At 43.3% G+C, this 16,929-nt stretch overlaps 1 protein-coding gene across 2 annotated transcripts in view; it reads right to left on the bottom strand.

Moving 5' to 3' along the window:
• Positions 1-16,929, bottom strand: part of Slain1 (SLAIN family member 1) — a 57,356-nt gene that overhangs the window by 12,012 nt on the left and 28,415 nt on the right. The window contains exons 3-5 of one of the 2 annotated variants that reach the window (XM_029468693.2): positions 8,177-8,326; positions 6,751-6,900; positions 4,148-4,489 (exon numbers count right to left, since the gene is read on the bottom strand). In XM_029468693.2, the coding sequence (XP_029324553.1) occupies positions 4,148-4,489; positions 6,751-6,900; positions 8,177-8,326 (642 nt within the window). The remainder of the gene's footprint in view (positions 1-4,147; positions 4,490-6,750; positions 6,901-8,176; positions 8,327-16,929) is intronic. The other variant, XM_021182133.3, reaches the window with a different exon arrangement.

The raw sequence follows: 16,929 nt of genomic DNA, 5'->3' as shown, positions 1-16,929 counted from the left end.
GGTTGATGATTTTTGTCTCACACTTTCATATCACTATTCATTATGGAAGGAAGCTGGGACAGGTACTCAAACAGGGCAGGAACTTGGAGGCATAAGCTGATGCAGAGCCCATGGAGGGACAGATGCTACTTACTGGCTTGCTCAGCCTGCTTTCTTATAGAACCACACAGAGCATGCCTAAGAATGCCCACAATGGGTTGGGCATATCTAATATATATATTAGATAGCATAGAGATATAGGGAAACAATGACATTCTATTGATTAGAAGATTGCACTTCTGCAGTATGAAAATCTAATTCCAGGAGCTGATTGTGTGGTTCAGGGGTAGGACCGTTTGTCTAGCACAGATTTGTCCCTGGGTTTGCCTGTCTACTGTACAATAAATTAATGCAAATTAAAATGTGCTTATTTTCAGAAATCTACCATAAATGTTTTTAATATAGCAAAATTAAAAACTGCACCATGAGTACACATGTTTTCTTCCTAGAGCTCTGAGCTGCCTCATCCTGCCAGTCAGGTCATTATAACACAGCCATCTGTGTGCTTTCAACAGAACAAAACCTTCAGGCACTCTTGATACTTTAACCCTAAATGCATTTGGATCTCCTAAGATGAAGAGATGTGTATAAAATCACAATATGTTTGTCACATTTAAGCACAGCACCATAGCTCATAAACAAAATTTTCTAAGCATCCCAAGAATATTATTTGTTGTATTTCTCCCTCAAACCATGATCTAGGTAAAGCACACACACTGTTATCTCCATTAATCTCCATTGATCCAGACACACTGGTCTTTAAAAGCAGTCTTTTCATGTACTTAGGTACAAGTCAATTTACTAACACCATAATCCTGGAATCCGCCCTTACTAATAAGCTGTCCAAGTATAAACACTCAGACACTTCCAGGTGAGCTGTGGTCTCTGGTTGAATCCGACCATCTGGCAATATGGCTCACTTCACTAGAGAACAACCTGGAATAGATTCATAGTAGTACACACTTTAAAAGTCCAAGGACTGAAAAAGCAATGTCCTAATTCCATCTTCCTAAGAATTCGGGAATTTCATCTTCAAGGACCAATATACAACTGAAAGGTAGAAGAGAGCATGAAAAGAGTTCGGATATTGGTCAGGGGGGCAGCAAAACTCAGCCTTCGGTGGAACAAAGACAACTCAGGAACCAAGGAGACACTAGTTTCACCTGCCAGTCATCATAGACCCATGGAAGGGTCTGTGCAGCACACCACCAAACCCTAAAGAATACAGGAATGGTAGAAAAGATCTGCAAAACTTAGTTATTTGCTGTCTGACAAATATATTCCCAATTCAAAGATTCCCAAAACATGTCAAGATATTTCACAAGTAGTCTCTTTTGAAACCAGAAATGGAGCCACCAAATAAGTAAGTAAATAAATAAAATTTTAAAAATCTATTTCTACCTTTTAAACTGTTGCTGTTTTATTTAGGTTGTGGTCTTACCATGTAGACCAAGCACATCTTGAACTTAGACATCCACCTGCCTCTGCCTCCCCAGTGCTGGGATTAAAAGTGTATGCTACAATGCCAGTTTGGTTTATTATTCCCAGTAATTCTATAGAATTCAGTATACTTTAAAAATAATATTTTATTTATTCTTAAAATTTTTCATACACATATACAATGTTTCTTTATCATATCTATTCCTCCCTTCTGTACCCTGATTCACCCCTGTGGGAAGCCACATGTGCCGTTGCAGGGTGGCGCTGGCTTCCGCTGGGCACCACGCATACATAGGCAATAAAGTTTTTTTGCCAAGATGAGGTTTTGAGAATTAACCAAAATTAACCAATCAGATGAGAGAGAAGTTAACCAATCAGATGAGAGAGAAGTTAACCAGTCAGATGAGAGAGAAGTTAAGCAATCAGATGTAGGCATGCAAATGAGGTGGTAAACATAACCCAAGCACAACCAATCCAGGTGTGAGACACGCCTCTCCTAGGCCTATATAAGCAGCACCAGTTCTGGGCTTGGGGTCTCTTCGCCTCTGCAATCAAACTCTCCCAATAAACGTGTGCAGAAGGATCCTGTTGCAGCGTCATTCTTGCTGGCGAGTCAGGCGCGCAAGACACCCCCAGGGTCCCCCTAACAAATTCATTCACCTTGCAAGGTTATGTGCCCTTTAAATTTCTCATTACCATTTTACAAAATAGGCTGAAGAGCTAACAATCTTCTCCCATCTATAGTGTTTCAGAAAAACACGGGTACTCTCAAAGTTACCGTTTTCTTCCATAAGTTGGTTCAAATAACATTGAAAGCTCAGATATCTGAGCCATATGTTTAAAAGTGTTCAAAAAGTGTAGGTGGAGTGGGAGAGACATTTTATTCAGCACATCTACCCCAGGCACTGCAATATCCATCATTTAATTCATTCCTTATAACATATTTAAATTGGGAAAAATACACCAGATGGTTCAATGTGAAATCACAGTAACATTTTCTGAGAGTCAGATGTTATCTTTTCTTCATTTTACAGCTAAGAACACCAAAGCTATAGGGACCTGAGAAACTCCAGCTTGAAAGGTCTGAGTGGGAGGGCAGGACTGGAACTCAGGGCCTGGTGACCTCAGAGCCTGTGACTGCAGCTGTAAAGCTGACTGCTCAGAAGCACAGACAAGAAATTACCTTTGTGTCCCATGTCCCCTCACGGGAAGAAACACTTAGAAAAAATAAAACCACTGCAGCCAAATCCTGGACTGCGGCGTGCATCCAGGTTCCCGTGAGCAGCATCAGAGCTGGGGCTTCTGGGAAACCCAGTCCTTTCTAAGTGGTATCACTTTTCCAAGGCAGAGACAGTGGCACAGAGGAGCACAATCCACTGACGATGCCAAGATGCAGAGCCAGAGCTTGCAGGATGAACTCAACTGTGGTGCTTGAAAGCACCTTCAGGTAACATGCCCAGGTGCCCACCTTCCAGCTGCGACATGATGCCACACCACCCAGTAAGCACAGGCATGGAGAATGTAGTGCCATCTTCCTGGCAGTAGGAGCTCTGAGATATTAGCTGCTAAGACTTGCTTTAGCCAACACTCTCAAGTTAAAATCTGAGTGTGTTAACAGAAATATTGGGAATATAGTGCTTTCAATATTTTCAAATGAACTTCTAGTCTGCAGTAATAATTCAAGTACGGAGGAAGGAAAGGTGAAAATTAGGAATGTTTGATCACTAATCCAATTCACCCTACTGACATTTTAAAGAACTATTTGCCTACTTACAGACTTTGAGAAATGGTATGATTTAATAATTAAAGGCTCTAACTATGTAAGTCCAAAATAGCCAAGTAGTTTTTTCCACTTTTCTAGGTTCTACATGGAGGTTCTGGCTGATCAGCAACACAAACAAACGCACACCAGCCTTGGAGTGCTACCCAATTGTTCTCTCGGTAGTTCCAAACAGCCAGACTCTAATTTCTCAGGATACGAGGAAGAGAACAGTAAATAATGTGAAGGAGAATTATAACCCACCACACTGACATGAATTAACAACCAGTTTCTCCTTCAAACATGGAGCAGCTGTCTCCCTCATCCTACTGCTCTGTGGCTATCAATTTGAAGTTGGGAATTAGACACATGCTTCCCCAAACCCCTCCTAAATCTGAAGGTGCAAGAGCAGCAGGCTCCCAAATCTTCACTGTGGACGCTCTAAGCCCAAACCCCACAGTGACAGGTTATTGAGGCTGTGAGGGCAATAAGGGGTCTTTAACCACATGGAGCTCAGCCAGGAAGCCTCCAGCCTGCCCAATACATACAGCCACCTCACGCTGGACAAACAGCAACATAAAGATTCCCACATTAAGGGGCGGAGAGGTGGCTCAGTCAGTACAATGCATGCAGCACAGGTGTGAGGCCATCTTCTGCGTGTGTGTGTGTGTGTGTGTGTGTGTGTGTGTGTGTGTGTGTGTGTATGTGTGCGCATGAACACACACAAGTACACAAAAGACCATTCTGAGACAGGATCATCATGGCAGTTTTCCTGAAGTCGGAAATCTATAAGCTGAGACATAGGTAGGGTAGGAGGTAGTCAACGTTAGATGTAAATTTAGACCAAACTGACAAGGGCATGAGGAGGATAAGCCTAGACCGGCCTCACTGGCTGGAAGCATAACCTACCTCCATTGGTCCTATTTGGTTGCTGGTCTGGAGTCTGGGCTTGAGGTGAATAATACTGTGGCTGCTGGAAGTTATTTGAGGGGAAATACTGGGTACTGGGGCTCCTCCTGCAATCCCGGATGCTGGAGAAAGTCTGTGAGTGGGGGATCCCTCTTTGGAAAGGTGAACACCTCGGAAGACGGGGCTGGGGTGGCGGCAGATGGTCAAACTCTTCCTCGTCCTCCAGGCTGTATCGATCATACTCTTGATCACTGCATGTCCCCTTTTTCCCTGAACTCAGGGACACACTGGAACTGTTTCTGGACACTGATGCTGATGTGGAAGCGTAGTCTTGCCTGAGACCTAGTGAAACACACAGTACTTGACATTTTTATTTTAAAATGGCAATAAGTCACTCAAACAAGGACACAACATTTTGTTTAAGGACATTAAATAACCCCCAATACAAACAAAAAAAACCTCACATTTATCTACCAGTCACATATCTAATGTTAGGTCAGACAATTTTGAAAAAACTATATCCCCATGGTTGTGAAGATCAGACCTATCTACTATGGCTCCAGAAATCGTTACCTATAAAAATGTCCAAATTATCCTTTTTCAGGTTTGAATACAGTTAGGAAGACAGAGTTTAGAAAGAAATAATCACTATAACTACAAATTCCTGTGAGCCAAAGGAATTACAAAAACCAAATCCCTGATGCAGTAAGGTACCTGCTCCCTCTACTGATGTCCAGGGCTAAAAAGAAAGCTTAAAACCTGAGGAGCGAATATTTTCAAACAAGGTCATCTCTCACTTTCTTTTATGTTACTAGCTATAATTTCTTCAGAGCACCACGATGCTTCAACGCTTCAGGAGCTTTAGGCCATCCTCACCATCCTCAACAGCATCCACCCCATAGACAGTCACACTGTCTTTGTTTTCCATTATTATGAAGTTGTTATGATGCAGTGTTTTATTCCTAACATTGCCCGTAGCCAATTTTTAAAGTCGTCTCTTCCTGGCTACTTAATATCTAAATATGAGTCCAATCTTTTTCCACATTTTGGGCTAAGCAAAGCACTTAAATTCACAGTTAATGATACAAAGTAACCGCCTTGCTCTTCACCATGTATCTTATTAAACCCTGCATAAGTATCACCATGTGTTTCACAGGGCTCTTGAGTAATTCTAAAATGAGGAAATTGGTGTGTTTAAGTTTCCTCTATGCTGGCCTGAAGAGATAAACCCTAAACAAGCTTTACCCAGTGCTGCAATGCACACCTTACTGCACCCTCGATATCAATGCCTCTGAAGTGCCTCACACAAAGATGACTCCATAAACTGCTGCAGTTCCAGTGATCTTCCACAGTCACTCAGCCTGGAGCATAGGAATGCATTTTTACTGATGTTTTTAAAGATTACTATGGGCCCCCACAAAGCCCTAGGAAGTAATTCAAGGACCTCACCCAGTTTCCAACAGTTCTGCAAATTTTTTATTAGAGTAATAAAATTAGGATATCAACAGTGTTATAATCTACCCATTTTATACAGATTTTTTCATATACTTATGTATGTACAGGTCAATATTAACTTTCTTATAATTATTGTACTAGCTGCATGCCTGTATGCCACTCACAATACCAAGAATCTCTACACCACAAAACCCTTTGTAGTATCCTGTTCAAAGTCCATCTGCCACCATTTTCCTTCTAGGTCCTTCAGCCCCGCCCCCACCCACCAATCTGCCCTACACTTCCCAAGGCCTATCATTTCAAAAGGTTACAGAAATAGTTACACTGCACTCTCTTGTGATTCCCTAGAGCCCCCCCTGGTGACCTGTCAATAATCAGGTGTTCCTGCTTACTGGGGAGTAACACTCTAGGATATGGATATTCCACATTTTCTTAAGCCTTCGCTACCAAACAGCATCTAAACACACTCCAGCTAGAAGGTGATGGTCTAAATGAGAAATACCCTCCATAGGCTCCTGCAATTGAGCACTTGGTCTCCAGTTGAGGGCGCTGTCTAGAGACATTTAGGAGCTTTGAGCCCTGCTGAGGGAAGTACAGCACTAGCTACAGGCCTTGAGAGTTCATAGCCTGGCCCTCCTTCTGGTTCACTCTCCTGTTTCCCATTTGCTGTTAAAGGTGTGATCTCTCAGCTTCCTTCCCCTCTCACCATGCCTGCTGCTGGCTGCCATCCTCCACCATGTCATAATGGACTCTCACCCTCTGGAACCATGAGCAAAATAAACTAATTTTTCCTTAAGCCGTCTGTGCATCTGATGTTTTACCACAACAACAGAAAAGTAACAGATACAAGCTATTGCAAATAAAGGATGCTGAGAACCTTTGTGTGTCCGTTTTTAACCTGCTGTTATGAGCAGAATGTTCTGGAATGCCTACAATCTCCATCGATCAATGATGCTGAGAGTTGGCCTAACCTAACCCCTACAATGTTCTTCAGCACTTAAGGAACATGTATCTCTTCCAACTACAAAGGAAGCTGATACGAAACGAAGAATCCACTTGTCTGCCTACTCCCTGGGAAAGGTTCATGACTCTCCAGCATTTATTGTCTAAGTGGGGAACCTGGCGTCCCTCAATGAAAAAGAACATACTCTCTTCTTGCAGACGAGCCATGATCTGAACATCAGTAAGGTCCTGTAATTTATATCCCATGGATATAGAGTCGTCCTCCAACTCCGAGGTACTCAGCTCACTGTCGATGGATGACTGCGGACTAAGTGGAGAGCCCCTGGAGGTATAACCTAAAACACAGAGGAAATACATTATTATTTACGGAAATCATAAGTAGACATGTGTTATAACTCATATACAAGTGGCGTTTTCCTTGTTTACATGTCACAAAAGACTGACATGACACCATTTGACAAAACAATAAATTTATCTTTACTTGTTTATAAATTATAAGTATAAAACAATTTATTGTTTTCTTTTTTTTTTTTCAAATCCAACTTCTAGAATGAAAGCAAAATTATTCGATACTGCTTACTAAAAAATTAGTGCCAAAATCTAAGGGAGCAGTGTTTGAGGATACACACACACATATGCTAAGAAAACTGTGCATACAAAATTTATATGTATATAAATGCATACATGTACATATAATATATGCATATATGTATACTTTTAATTGATAATCAGATGACTGTCTCTGGTAATAACTGATTATATATTTCACAATTAAATTTAACCCAGTCCATGTTTAGTGGGCAGACATAGTAGTATCATAAATGGTAAATGGCATGCATAAAAGAAACATTTATATAAAATCATATACAACTTCATAATTGTGACCAGTGAACTATCACAGGAGGCTTGCTGATCCCCAGGGAAAAATAGTCAGTGGGATAATCTAAAGGAACCAAAGAGGAAAGGAGCCGAATGAAAGAGCAACTTTTCAAATGTTATTTCGATGGATTCACACCAATGCTGAGACAAAAAAAGGCAATGGTGAAGAGACTCTAATCTCATAAAGATCCAACATTGCTCCTGCTGAGGCCTGGATTCAAAAACCTAAGAGAAAACACAAACTCTAGAAAATGACATAAAGTCGTGTAATCTTTTTGTTTGTTTGTTTGTTTTTCGAGACAGGGTTTCTCTGTATAGCCCTGGCTGTCCTGGAACTCACTTTGTAGACCAGGCTGGCCTCGAACTCAGAAATCCGCCTGCCTCTGCCTCCCGAGCACTGGGATCAAAGGCGTGCGCCACCATGCCCGGCAAAGTCGTGTAATCTTGAAATCAGTAAGGAAATACCTCAACTCAGATCCCATCCACGTCAAGCATTCGGAAACGCGTACCTACGTGTGCGCTTTCGCTAGAGAGGGCAATCTACCAAACACAACCTAGCCAAGCAGTGAACGAGCACACGGACGCATGCGCTTTCCGTACACAGAGGAAGCGTGCAGCATAACCGATTAGACACTAGGTCACCCTCAGGCTTTCCCGCGGCAGATGGACAAGTGTGTCGCGTTTCATGGCTAAGTAGCAAAGCAAGCAGCTGGTCAGGAATTGAAATATTACCTGTTCTTTCAGGTGTTAGTATTGCTTTGTTGGAGGTTTTAGAGGAGCTGGGAGTACTAACGCCATTGCTATAAGGGCTGAGTCTTGCAACAGGGCTATAAGGGAAAGCCAGGGAGGCAGGTGAAGAGAAGAGACTCCGCCATCGGCTCGCTGTCACGGAAGCAAAAACAGCAGCAGTTAGCGCTACACAGGCAGATGCTGGTTCATCAGAGGGGGAAGAGGAGACTTTTTTTTTTTTCAAGAAAGGAAAACAAAGCAACTTTTCATACATTAACTGACTTCCATTTATTTAAGGAGAATATGTAAACACAAGCCACTTATGAGTTGGGCCCCATTCACACAACTACTGAGAAATAGCAAGTCTGCCTCATTCTGATTAAATGCAATATAAAAGGGGAAATTCAGCCTTCTGCGTTATTTTCTATTTCTATTCAAGTATTTTCTATTTCTGAGTAAAGATTAAGTGTTTTGTGGTCACATAAAACAATATCAAAGGGGGAAAAAACAAGAAAACTTGAAATTTCTAAAAGTTTAAGGACATGTTCTTAATAGTAAACATTCAGAGCCCTAAATATTACTTGGTCTACTTTCAATGCAGTTAATTTCAGAACATACTGATCAAAAACTTTTATATAGATAAATCTTTAGAGATGGGAGCAGTTAGGAGCGCTTGTCGCTCTTGCAGAGACCCCGTGGTTCTGCACGGCGGCTCACAACTATTCAGAACTCCAGTTCTGGATGAGGTTCGGAGCTCTGTGAGCAACAGGCATGCGCACGGAACATGGGCACCAGGCATGCGCACGGGACGCATGCATATACACACAGGAAAAACACTCACACAAATTAAACAAATTCACTCTTAAAAGACAAGACCAACCCTGAAATACATCCAGGGCCTTTCTACGGTGCCTGCTAAGGGGCATTCGCCCACCACCGAGAAGTGTGTGAAGTGGCCCCTGGGATGGGGAGCATGGAGAATATGGGCAGTCAAGCTGGATCCTTGAAAATCCCACTAAGTTCATTTAAAAGAGCAGAATTGTTTCCGCCTCCGTCCAGCGTCTTAAGAGATGAGTACTATTTCAGCCACGTAAATATGACTTGACTTCCTCTAGAGGTGAGGGAAGCCAGCCAAGCAACTGTATTCAGAATCCTCAGGTTGCCTGGGAGACGCTGTCATGAGGTCTGGTTCCTAATTGACACAAGTCTTGTGAGTCCTTTATTCTACTTGTATGTCTGTGCTTCATCAGTTCTTACTGGGTCGGAGCAGACATGGACTCTCAGAACTTGACCCCATCCCACCCCCAATATACCATGAAATTGCAGTTAACACACACACACACACACACAAGGTGGTTGCTCTTACTACCTTCAATCTCATTTGCAGGGTATCTGTCATTACAAATTCTGTGTACAGAAAATAAAGTCAATAGTCCTTTGTGACTGCTAACTTGGTGGACAGACAATGATATTTTATATGAGTTTGATCTTGCGCCAGGCCAATTACAATGACTTCGTGTTCTCATCTGCAGATGCAGGGGGACAACACATCACAAGTAAACAGCATCCATTATTCTACACAATAACTACAGTAGCCCAGCCTTCCTGCACAATGGCACAGTTATCGCAGCTATGACAGCAAGATCACAACTAGGGACAGATAGCATCTATTGCAAGAAAGAACACTACATTGTTCTTCAGAAAGGAGCTGGGTATTTAGGCAGAGGGAGGAGAGTTATTATAAAGGCAATCTCACAAAACAATGTTGCTCTATTAATGCCCACGGCTCTGCTGTGGAGGAGAAGGGGAGGGGGCAAGAGGAGGAGGGGGCATTTCCTCTCCATTCCTTTCTGTGGAGCTAAGGATCCACGACAGAAACAACTTCCTAAAGAACAAACAACACAGGACAGTTAAAGGGGCAGTTTCATTTGGCTGATTTGTTTATTTTGGAGTTTGTTTTTGTTTGTTCTTTTGAGACAAGGTCTTTCTCACAGGACATGCTGGCCTTGAACTCCTGGTCCTATTTCTCTGGCCAAAGTGCTGGAGTTACAAATGTCTGCCGTCGTACCCAGCTAGCAGAGTGGACTTTCTTAATACAAAGATGTTAACTTGTTTGATTCTCAAAGATGCCCAAAATGACCCCAGGAGGAGGAAGACAACCTTCCCGAGGCAGAGACGGCATTGGCTCCTCTCCAATGATTTTCCTTCACTCCTATTCTACGAAAGGATTCGTTGTGGGAACTCCTGAAGGTGACATGAAGTGCGCTTTTTCCTGAGTTTTCTGTGCATCTTTAAGTTTTCAAATTTAAAATAAATATTAGTGAAGTTGTTTTATACCTTCTCATACATACAAGAAAAAAGAAAAATCCTACATAAGTCCCTCCAAGGATCACACTAAGACAATCCTGGGAAGAAATCAGGCAGTTATTGTTTTCAGAAAAAAACTTCCAGCTTCTGCAGCCCATGCCGCAGTTATTGTGTGGATGGATGACAGAGAAATTCCCAGAAAAACGGACAGTCCATCAATCAGCTTTGCCTATACTCACACACACACACACACAATAGGGAATATTCAAATTTTACTGAGTATATGTCTCTGCATAATATCAAAGGCAAACTGAAGAATCAATATGATCTAATTCACATGAAAGAGAAGCCTGATCTAATTAAAATCTCAGTGACATCCTCGGAGGTCAGTTCTGCATGAAACAGAGTTAAAAACACAAGAAATACGGGGCTAGAGAGGTGGTGCAGGCCTGAGCTTCGTTCCCAGCCCCGACACCGGTGGCTCACAACCACCACCTCAGCTCCAAGGGGTCTGACGCTCTCTTCAGGTTTCCACAGCTTCACACACCTGGTACACAATCCCAGACTCCCACATCACATAAAGAACAACGTAAGAAAACAACTAATGCGGCCAAGTATTCTATAAACCACTGCGCTCATACTGTGTGCTCATGTGCAGATGACCTCCTTCCTAGATGCCTTTTAGCCACTTGGGATCCGAGCTGAAGGCAGTACACACAATGTGAAACATGTTAAACTAATGTCTACTTACTTTAAAACCAGCCTACCGTTCCTACTCTGACAGCTACACTATTTTATCCAGTCCCTTAAACTTAAGATAACAGTGTTCAGCATAGTGTCTTTGAAGACAAAGGTGAATATAATTAGACATTTCAAGCCAGTAATAGGGTCAGTGAAAGAAGCATGCCTGTAGAACACTCCCCCACACTCCTAAGAAACAACGAACTCACTGAATTCATCAGGATTCATCTTGTGACCCCACCCCCACCACAGCTAATGATTTTTATATTACTACTGGTGAAGATCTGTGACTGGGAAAACCAACCTGTAAAAATTAGCTAGAGGGGAGTCACTGAAGAATTCTGGGGCACACAGTTAAAATGAAAACTCCAGCCAGTTGACAGTAAACCGCACAAAAACGCAAGCAGGCTTCCTCAGTCTTGAAAAACAAACATCTTCTAAAATCTCCAAAAGGGCCCAGACCTTCGATCCTTATAGGCACGCTGCTTCGGTCGCACAGCCTCTGTGCTGTTTAGTCAGGTGGAGTAGCCAGGGAGGACAGAGCTTTGATCTTTCTAGGAAACTCTGTCAGTACCACTTCACATTTCTAACCTCCAGTTTATCTTTCTGCCTTCTTACTACACTCACACATACAAGGCAAAGCTGTAGCACGCAGACACTATGTCAAATCCTAACCCACTCGTCTCCTAAGCACCCTCAGAGAAATCAGGTGACCTAGAGTCAGTGTCACCCCAGAAGGGCAGAATGATCCTGTTCAAACAGGCTTTCTAAAAGAGCCTAGCACTGGCTCCTCAAAGTTTACACAGACCCACTTTCTAAATAAGTCATGATCTTGTGACTCTTGCTCATGGCTTCTCTTCTTGACTACCTAAAATGTATTCTCCCTCAGTCTTCTACAGTTTAGCCTTGTGGGGCTGGCCAAGTGTCACTTCAATATCTGTATGCAAATGGCCTGTGCAATTCTGGAGAGAGAGGAGAGACAGAGATAGAGAGACAGAGACAGACGGGGTTGTGGGGAGGAAGGAAAAGAAATGAAAGAAAAGCTACAGAATATCTCAGACCATCACTATTTACAAAACCCATCCAGAGCCATTCAGTATTTGCCAAGAGATACAGAAAGCACTGAAGGTCAGTCTCCAGTGGCGACTGAATCCTCCTCACAGAAACACACAGGAGGTTCCCCTGCTCCCTCCCATGCTGGGAAGCCTGCTGGGCCCGTATGCTTCCCCCGCCTTTGAAAAATCACTTCTCCCCTCACTTGAGCAGGCACCCACTATCACACTGTAGAGTACCGGATGCCACAGCCACTGAGATGAATAAAAAATGGGGAACGCTCGCCCTCCTTCCCACTCCAGTTTCTAAATAGCAGCTATGGCAGAAGAGAGGCAGGCAGGCAGGCAGGGAAGTAAGGCCTGGCAGGAAGCACAGTGGAGCAGTGTGAGGAGCACAGTCGGAATGAAGCTCACACGGGGAGGAGAGTTTCCAACAGAAGGCATGACGTTTAAAAGGACCCTTGGCAGTGGAGGAGCCTTTGTGTGGCAAAATGCCCTTCTGGGATAGAGAACAGCAGCAGAGGTGCAAAGGCATAAAAGAGCAGCCTTGAGTGACAAGTGTCCATTTAGGCCTCAGCTGAGAAACACACTGGTAGAACTGGGGAGTCCCTGACGACACTGACTCGTACACTGTATATACACACGGTTGGATTCTGACAGACAGAGAGGCACAGTTAGATCTGTATCTTAGGACGACAGCCATGCAGATGAACTAAAGACACACAGACTGATGGCCAGGAGGACAATTGGGGAGGCTTCCCGGCAGATTTAGGAAGACACAGTCCTCACTAAAGCATGCTCAGAACATCTGGTCAGATGGACACAATAAGCTATCATCTGGGCTGAGGTGGAGACATCTACCACCCAGGGAACATGGGAGTGGAGAAAGACGAACGCAGTCACACCGCCCACTCAAACAAAGAACACAAGATGCACATGCCAAAACCAACGCTGAGCTCGGCTGAGATGGTGTAGGACAGGCTCCTAGTACAGACTTAGCACTCAGGAGTGGACAGCAGACAGACACAGAAAGGTACAACAAACAGGTGCTAGGTGAAGGGGAAAGACATAGACAAAAAGACAAGGGATTTAAGGGAAGGCTAATTAAGAATGGATATTTGGAGGGCTGGAGAGATGGCTCAGTGGTTAAGAGCACTGACTGCTCTTCCAGAGGTCCTGAGTTCAATTCCCAGCAACCACATGGTGGCTCACAGCCATCTGTAATGGGATCAATGCCCTCTTCTGGTGTGCCTGAAGACAGCTACAGTGTACTCATATAAATAAAATAAATAAATCTTTTTAAAAAATGGATATTTGGAGTCAAGATTTTATAATCCAAGAACTTGAGAGGCTGAGGCAGAGGAATTATCATGAATTCCATGGAAACCAACGGGGAAACGTGGTAAGAGGAAAGAATGTATGGAGAATCAGTCAAGGAACCTGAGAAAGGCCACCTTGAAGGAGGAAGAGGCTCAAAGAAAAGACGGATATAAGACAAACACACAATAAAGCAAGACAAGAGAATAGTAGGGAATGGTCTGCATAGGAGCTATAGCCACTGTCAGAGGGATGTGGCAGAGGAGAACTAGGAAAAGGCCAGGGCAACTCAGACCCCAGCGAATACAAATTACAAAGCAAGCCAGAGACACTGCTCCAAAGAGATGGAGCAGATAGGAGATGAAGGAAAAAGTCTTTAAGGAGCACTTGCTTACCAAAAGTGAGGAGATGTATGAGCTGGGGGCAGGGGGGCCTCAGGGATGAGGGAAGGGGTGGTGTGCAGGAGGAGCAAGTGCATCTACGGCTCACAGAGACTGTGGAAGAAGGGGAGCATTGTAGAGGGAAGGAAGGCAAACCTGCTAACCAGAGGCATGGCAGACAGGGAGGGGAAGCGGGCACAGCCTCGGAAAGGAGCCTTGGGAACTAGGAAAGGAGCTCCCAGGAGATGAACGTGGGTCATAAGGACCTGTTATGTGTAAACTAGAGAGCAATAAATATTGTAAGAAGGCAGAGTCTGGCATAAAGGGTTTCTCACAGCAATGGTCTAGTTGTCAGTGCTGGGGACTGAATCAAGGCCCTTGCACACACTAAGCAAGCCCTCTGCACTGACTACACTCCTAACCCAATGCACAGTAACAACAGTCAGGAATGACTGCCATGGAAAATAAAAATAAGCAACAACAACAACAGGAAAAAAGCAGCTAACCATGGAAAAGTAAAGAGATTGTTTAGAAAATGTGGTTCAGCATATCTCAAGATTAATCTTAATATGTAAATATCAGTGAGACATCTGAAGATGTTATCAAGTGTCTGTCTTATAATTACCTTCGAGTTTTTTGTCTTATGGGCTCAAGTTTAAACAGCTGATAATTGGTGGACATGTTGCTAATGGAATTGTCAAAATCCATAAGAGAAACAAAACGAATGCAAGTGATAGAAGATAACCCCACTATGACTTCAGGTAAAAGTAAGGACAGTCACACAGTGGGCTAAAGAGGACTCCTTATCACAGATGACAACAAACGGCCAGTGCCCCCCCCCTTTATTTTTTAGTTTTTTAGAAAGCACCAACTAATAAATACTTCAGATTTGCTGGCCTTAAGGTTGGAGTCATAGCTACTTCTGAGATTACAAGAACAACCCAGATAATATATACATAAACGAGGCTATGTGAAAGAGAAACTTCCCACGCACACAGTGAAAGGTGAATCTAGTAGCATACTCACGGGCTATGACATATTCTTTTGATTTTCTTCAACCATTTAAAAATTTGAAAGGCATTCTTTGTTCATGGCCATACCCACCAAAGCCAAACACATCCAGTTTTGCTAACGCCACAACTAGCACACTAACAGCTTTACAATATCCATCTTCAAAGCCATGCACTGGGAGAGACAGTATTTCGTAAGTCAGATCCTCAGAGTAACAGTGAGGGCTGACTCCACCCAGGGAAGCAAGTAGACGAACTGCAGATCCTCACACCTGCCTCCATTTCTCCAAGTCCAATCCCCAGTCTCATCCATGGCTCTGCAGCAGAACACTTGTCATAGACGCCCCTTCCTCCTTGCCTCCAATTCCAGTAGACTACACAGCTCTTACCCTCCTAATATCCAGTGTGGCTCTCCCAGGCGCCACCTGCAGCAAGCACTCCCTTGGGAACCCAGGCTACCTGTGGAAGAGAAGCCTGTAGGCTGACGACAGAGTTCACACCTCCCACCATTTCTCCAAGACCAACCCCTAGTCTCATCCCCAGCTCTCCAGCAGACCTTCCACAGGGCCCTCTCCTCACTCCTGATCCCATTCCCAGGGGAGTAACTACCAGATCCTGCCAGCCAGTTTTCCTTAATCCAGTAAAGACCCCCACAGCTCCCAGTTCATCCCCAAGTCTCAGGTCCCAGAACCACATTTTACCTGGAACCCGAAGTGCCCAGACCTATCAGGACCCCGTTGCTATAGACAACATACAGCCACCACATTCTGCTAAAAATGAGAGAGGAAACAGAAACCAACAAACAAAACCCCCACCCAACAAAGAGAAGCCTAGATATCAGCACCTAGAATCTCAATCTGGCCAATCCCAGACGCCTAGATGCCATTGTAAGAACACAATGAATGAATAGCCAGGACAGCATGTCTCTGTTAGAGCCCAGCAACTCCACCACAGCAGGCACTCAATAATAAAGACCTTAAAAACACCCTTTATGAACATGATGCAAGTATTTAAAGAGAAAATGAATAAAGGCAATCCAAGGCCTAAAAGTGGAAATAAAATCAATAGAGAAATCCCAAGCTGAGGGAAATCTGGAAAAAAAAATAATTAGGAGCTCAAACAGGAACCACAGAAGCAAGCGCCACTGTCAGAAAATAAGAGATGAAAGAGAGTCTCAGACATTTTAACACACAATACAATGGTCAAAAAAAAAAAAAAGTTAGATCTTAAAAACTCCTGGCACAGAACCTCCAGAAAATCTGGGACTATGAAAAGACCAGATCTAAAAACATTAGGGCTAGAGAAAGGAGAAGGCGGCCAGCCCAAAGGTCCAGAAAATATTCTTAACCGAAATATAGAAGATTTCACTAACCCAAAGAAGTAGATCCCGATCAAATTATAAGAAGCATGCAGAACACCGAACAGACTGGACCAGAAAAGAAAGTCGCTTCAGTACATAACCAAAACACTAAATGTACAGAACAAAGAAAGAATACTAAAAGATGCAAGGGAAAAAGACCAAGTAATGTATAAAGGCAGACACATTAGAATGACACCTGACTTCCCAGTGGAGAATAAAAGCCAAAATGCCCTGAACAAATGTGCTGAAGATTCTGAGAGGACAACCACAATGGCAGCCCAGACTAATATAACCAGAAAAGGTTTCACTTACAATAGATGGAGAATATAAGACATTTCATAATAAAACCCAAGTTAAGCAATATCTACTTACAAATCCAGCCTTACAGAAGGTGCTAAAAGATAAAGTCCAACCTAAAGAAGTTAACTACATCTCAAGAAAAATTGAGAACAATTCCAGACTAGTAGCATCACAAGAAGGGAAGCACATATACACATACATACTCACACACACACACACTCCCACACACACAACTCCTTGACACACACACAAACACACACACACTCATACACATTCTCACTCTCTCACA

The sequence above is a fragment of the Mus caroli genome, unplaced genomic scaffold (genome assembly GCF_978045245.1).
Source record: "Mus caroli unplaced genomic scaffold, Mus_caroli_1 scaffold_12, whole genome shotgun sequence".
Classification (NCBI taxonomy): Eukaryota; Metazoa; Chordata; class Mammalia; order Rodentia; family Muridae; genus Mus; species Mus caroli.
Note: the sequence above shows the minus strand (reverse complement) of the source record. Positions and strands in the feature narration are given on the sequence as shown.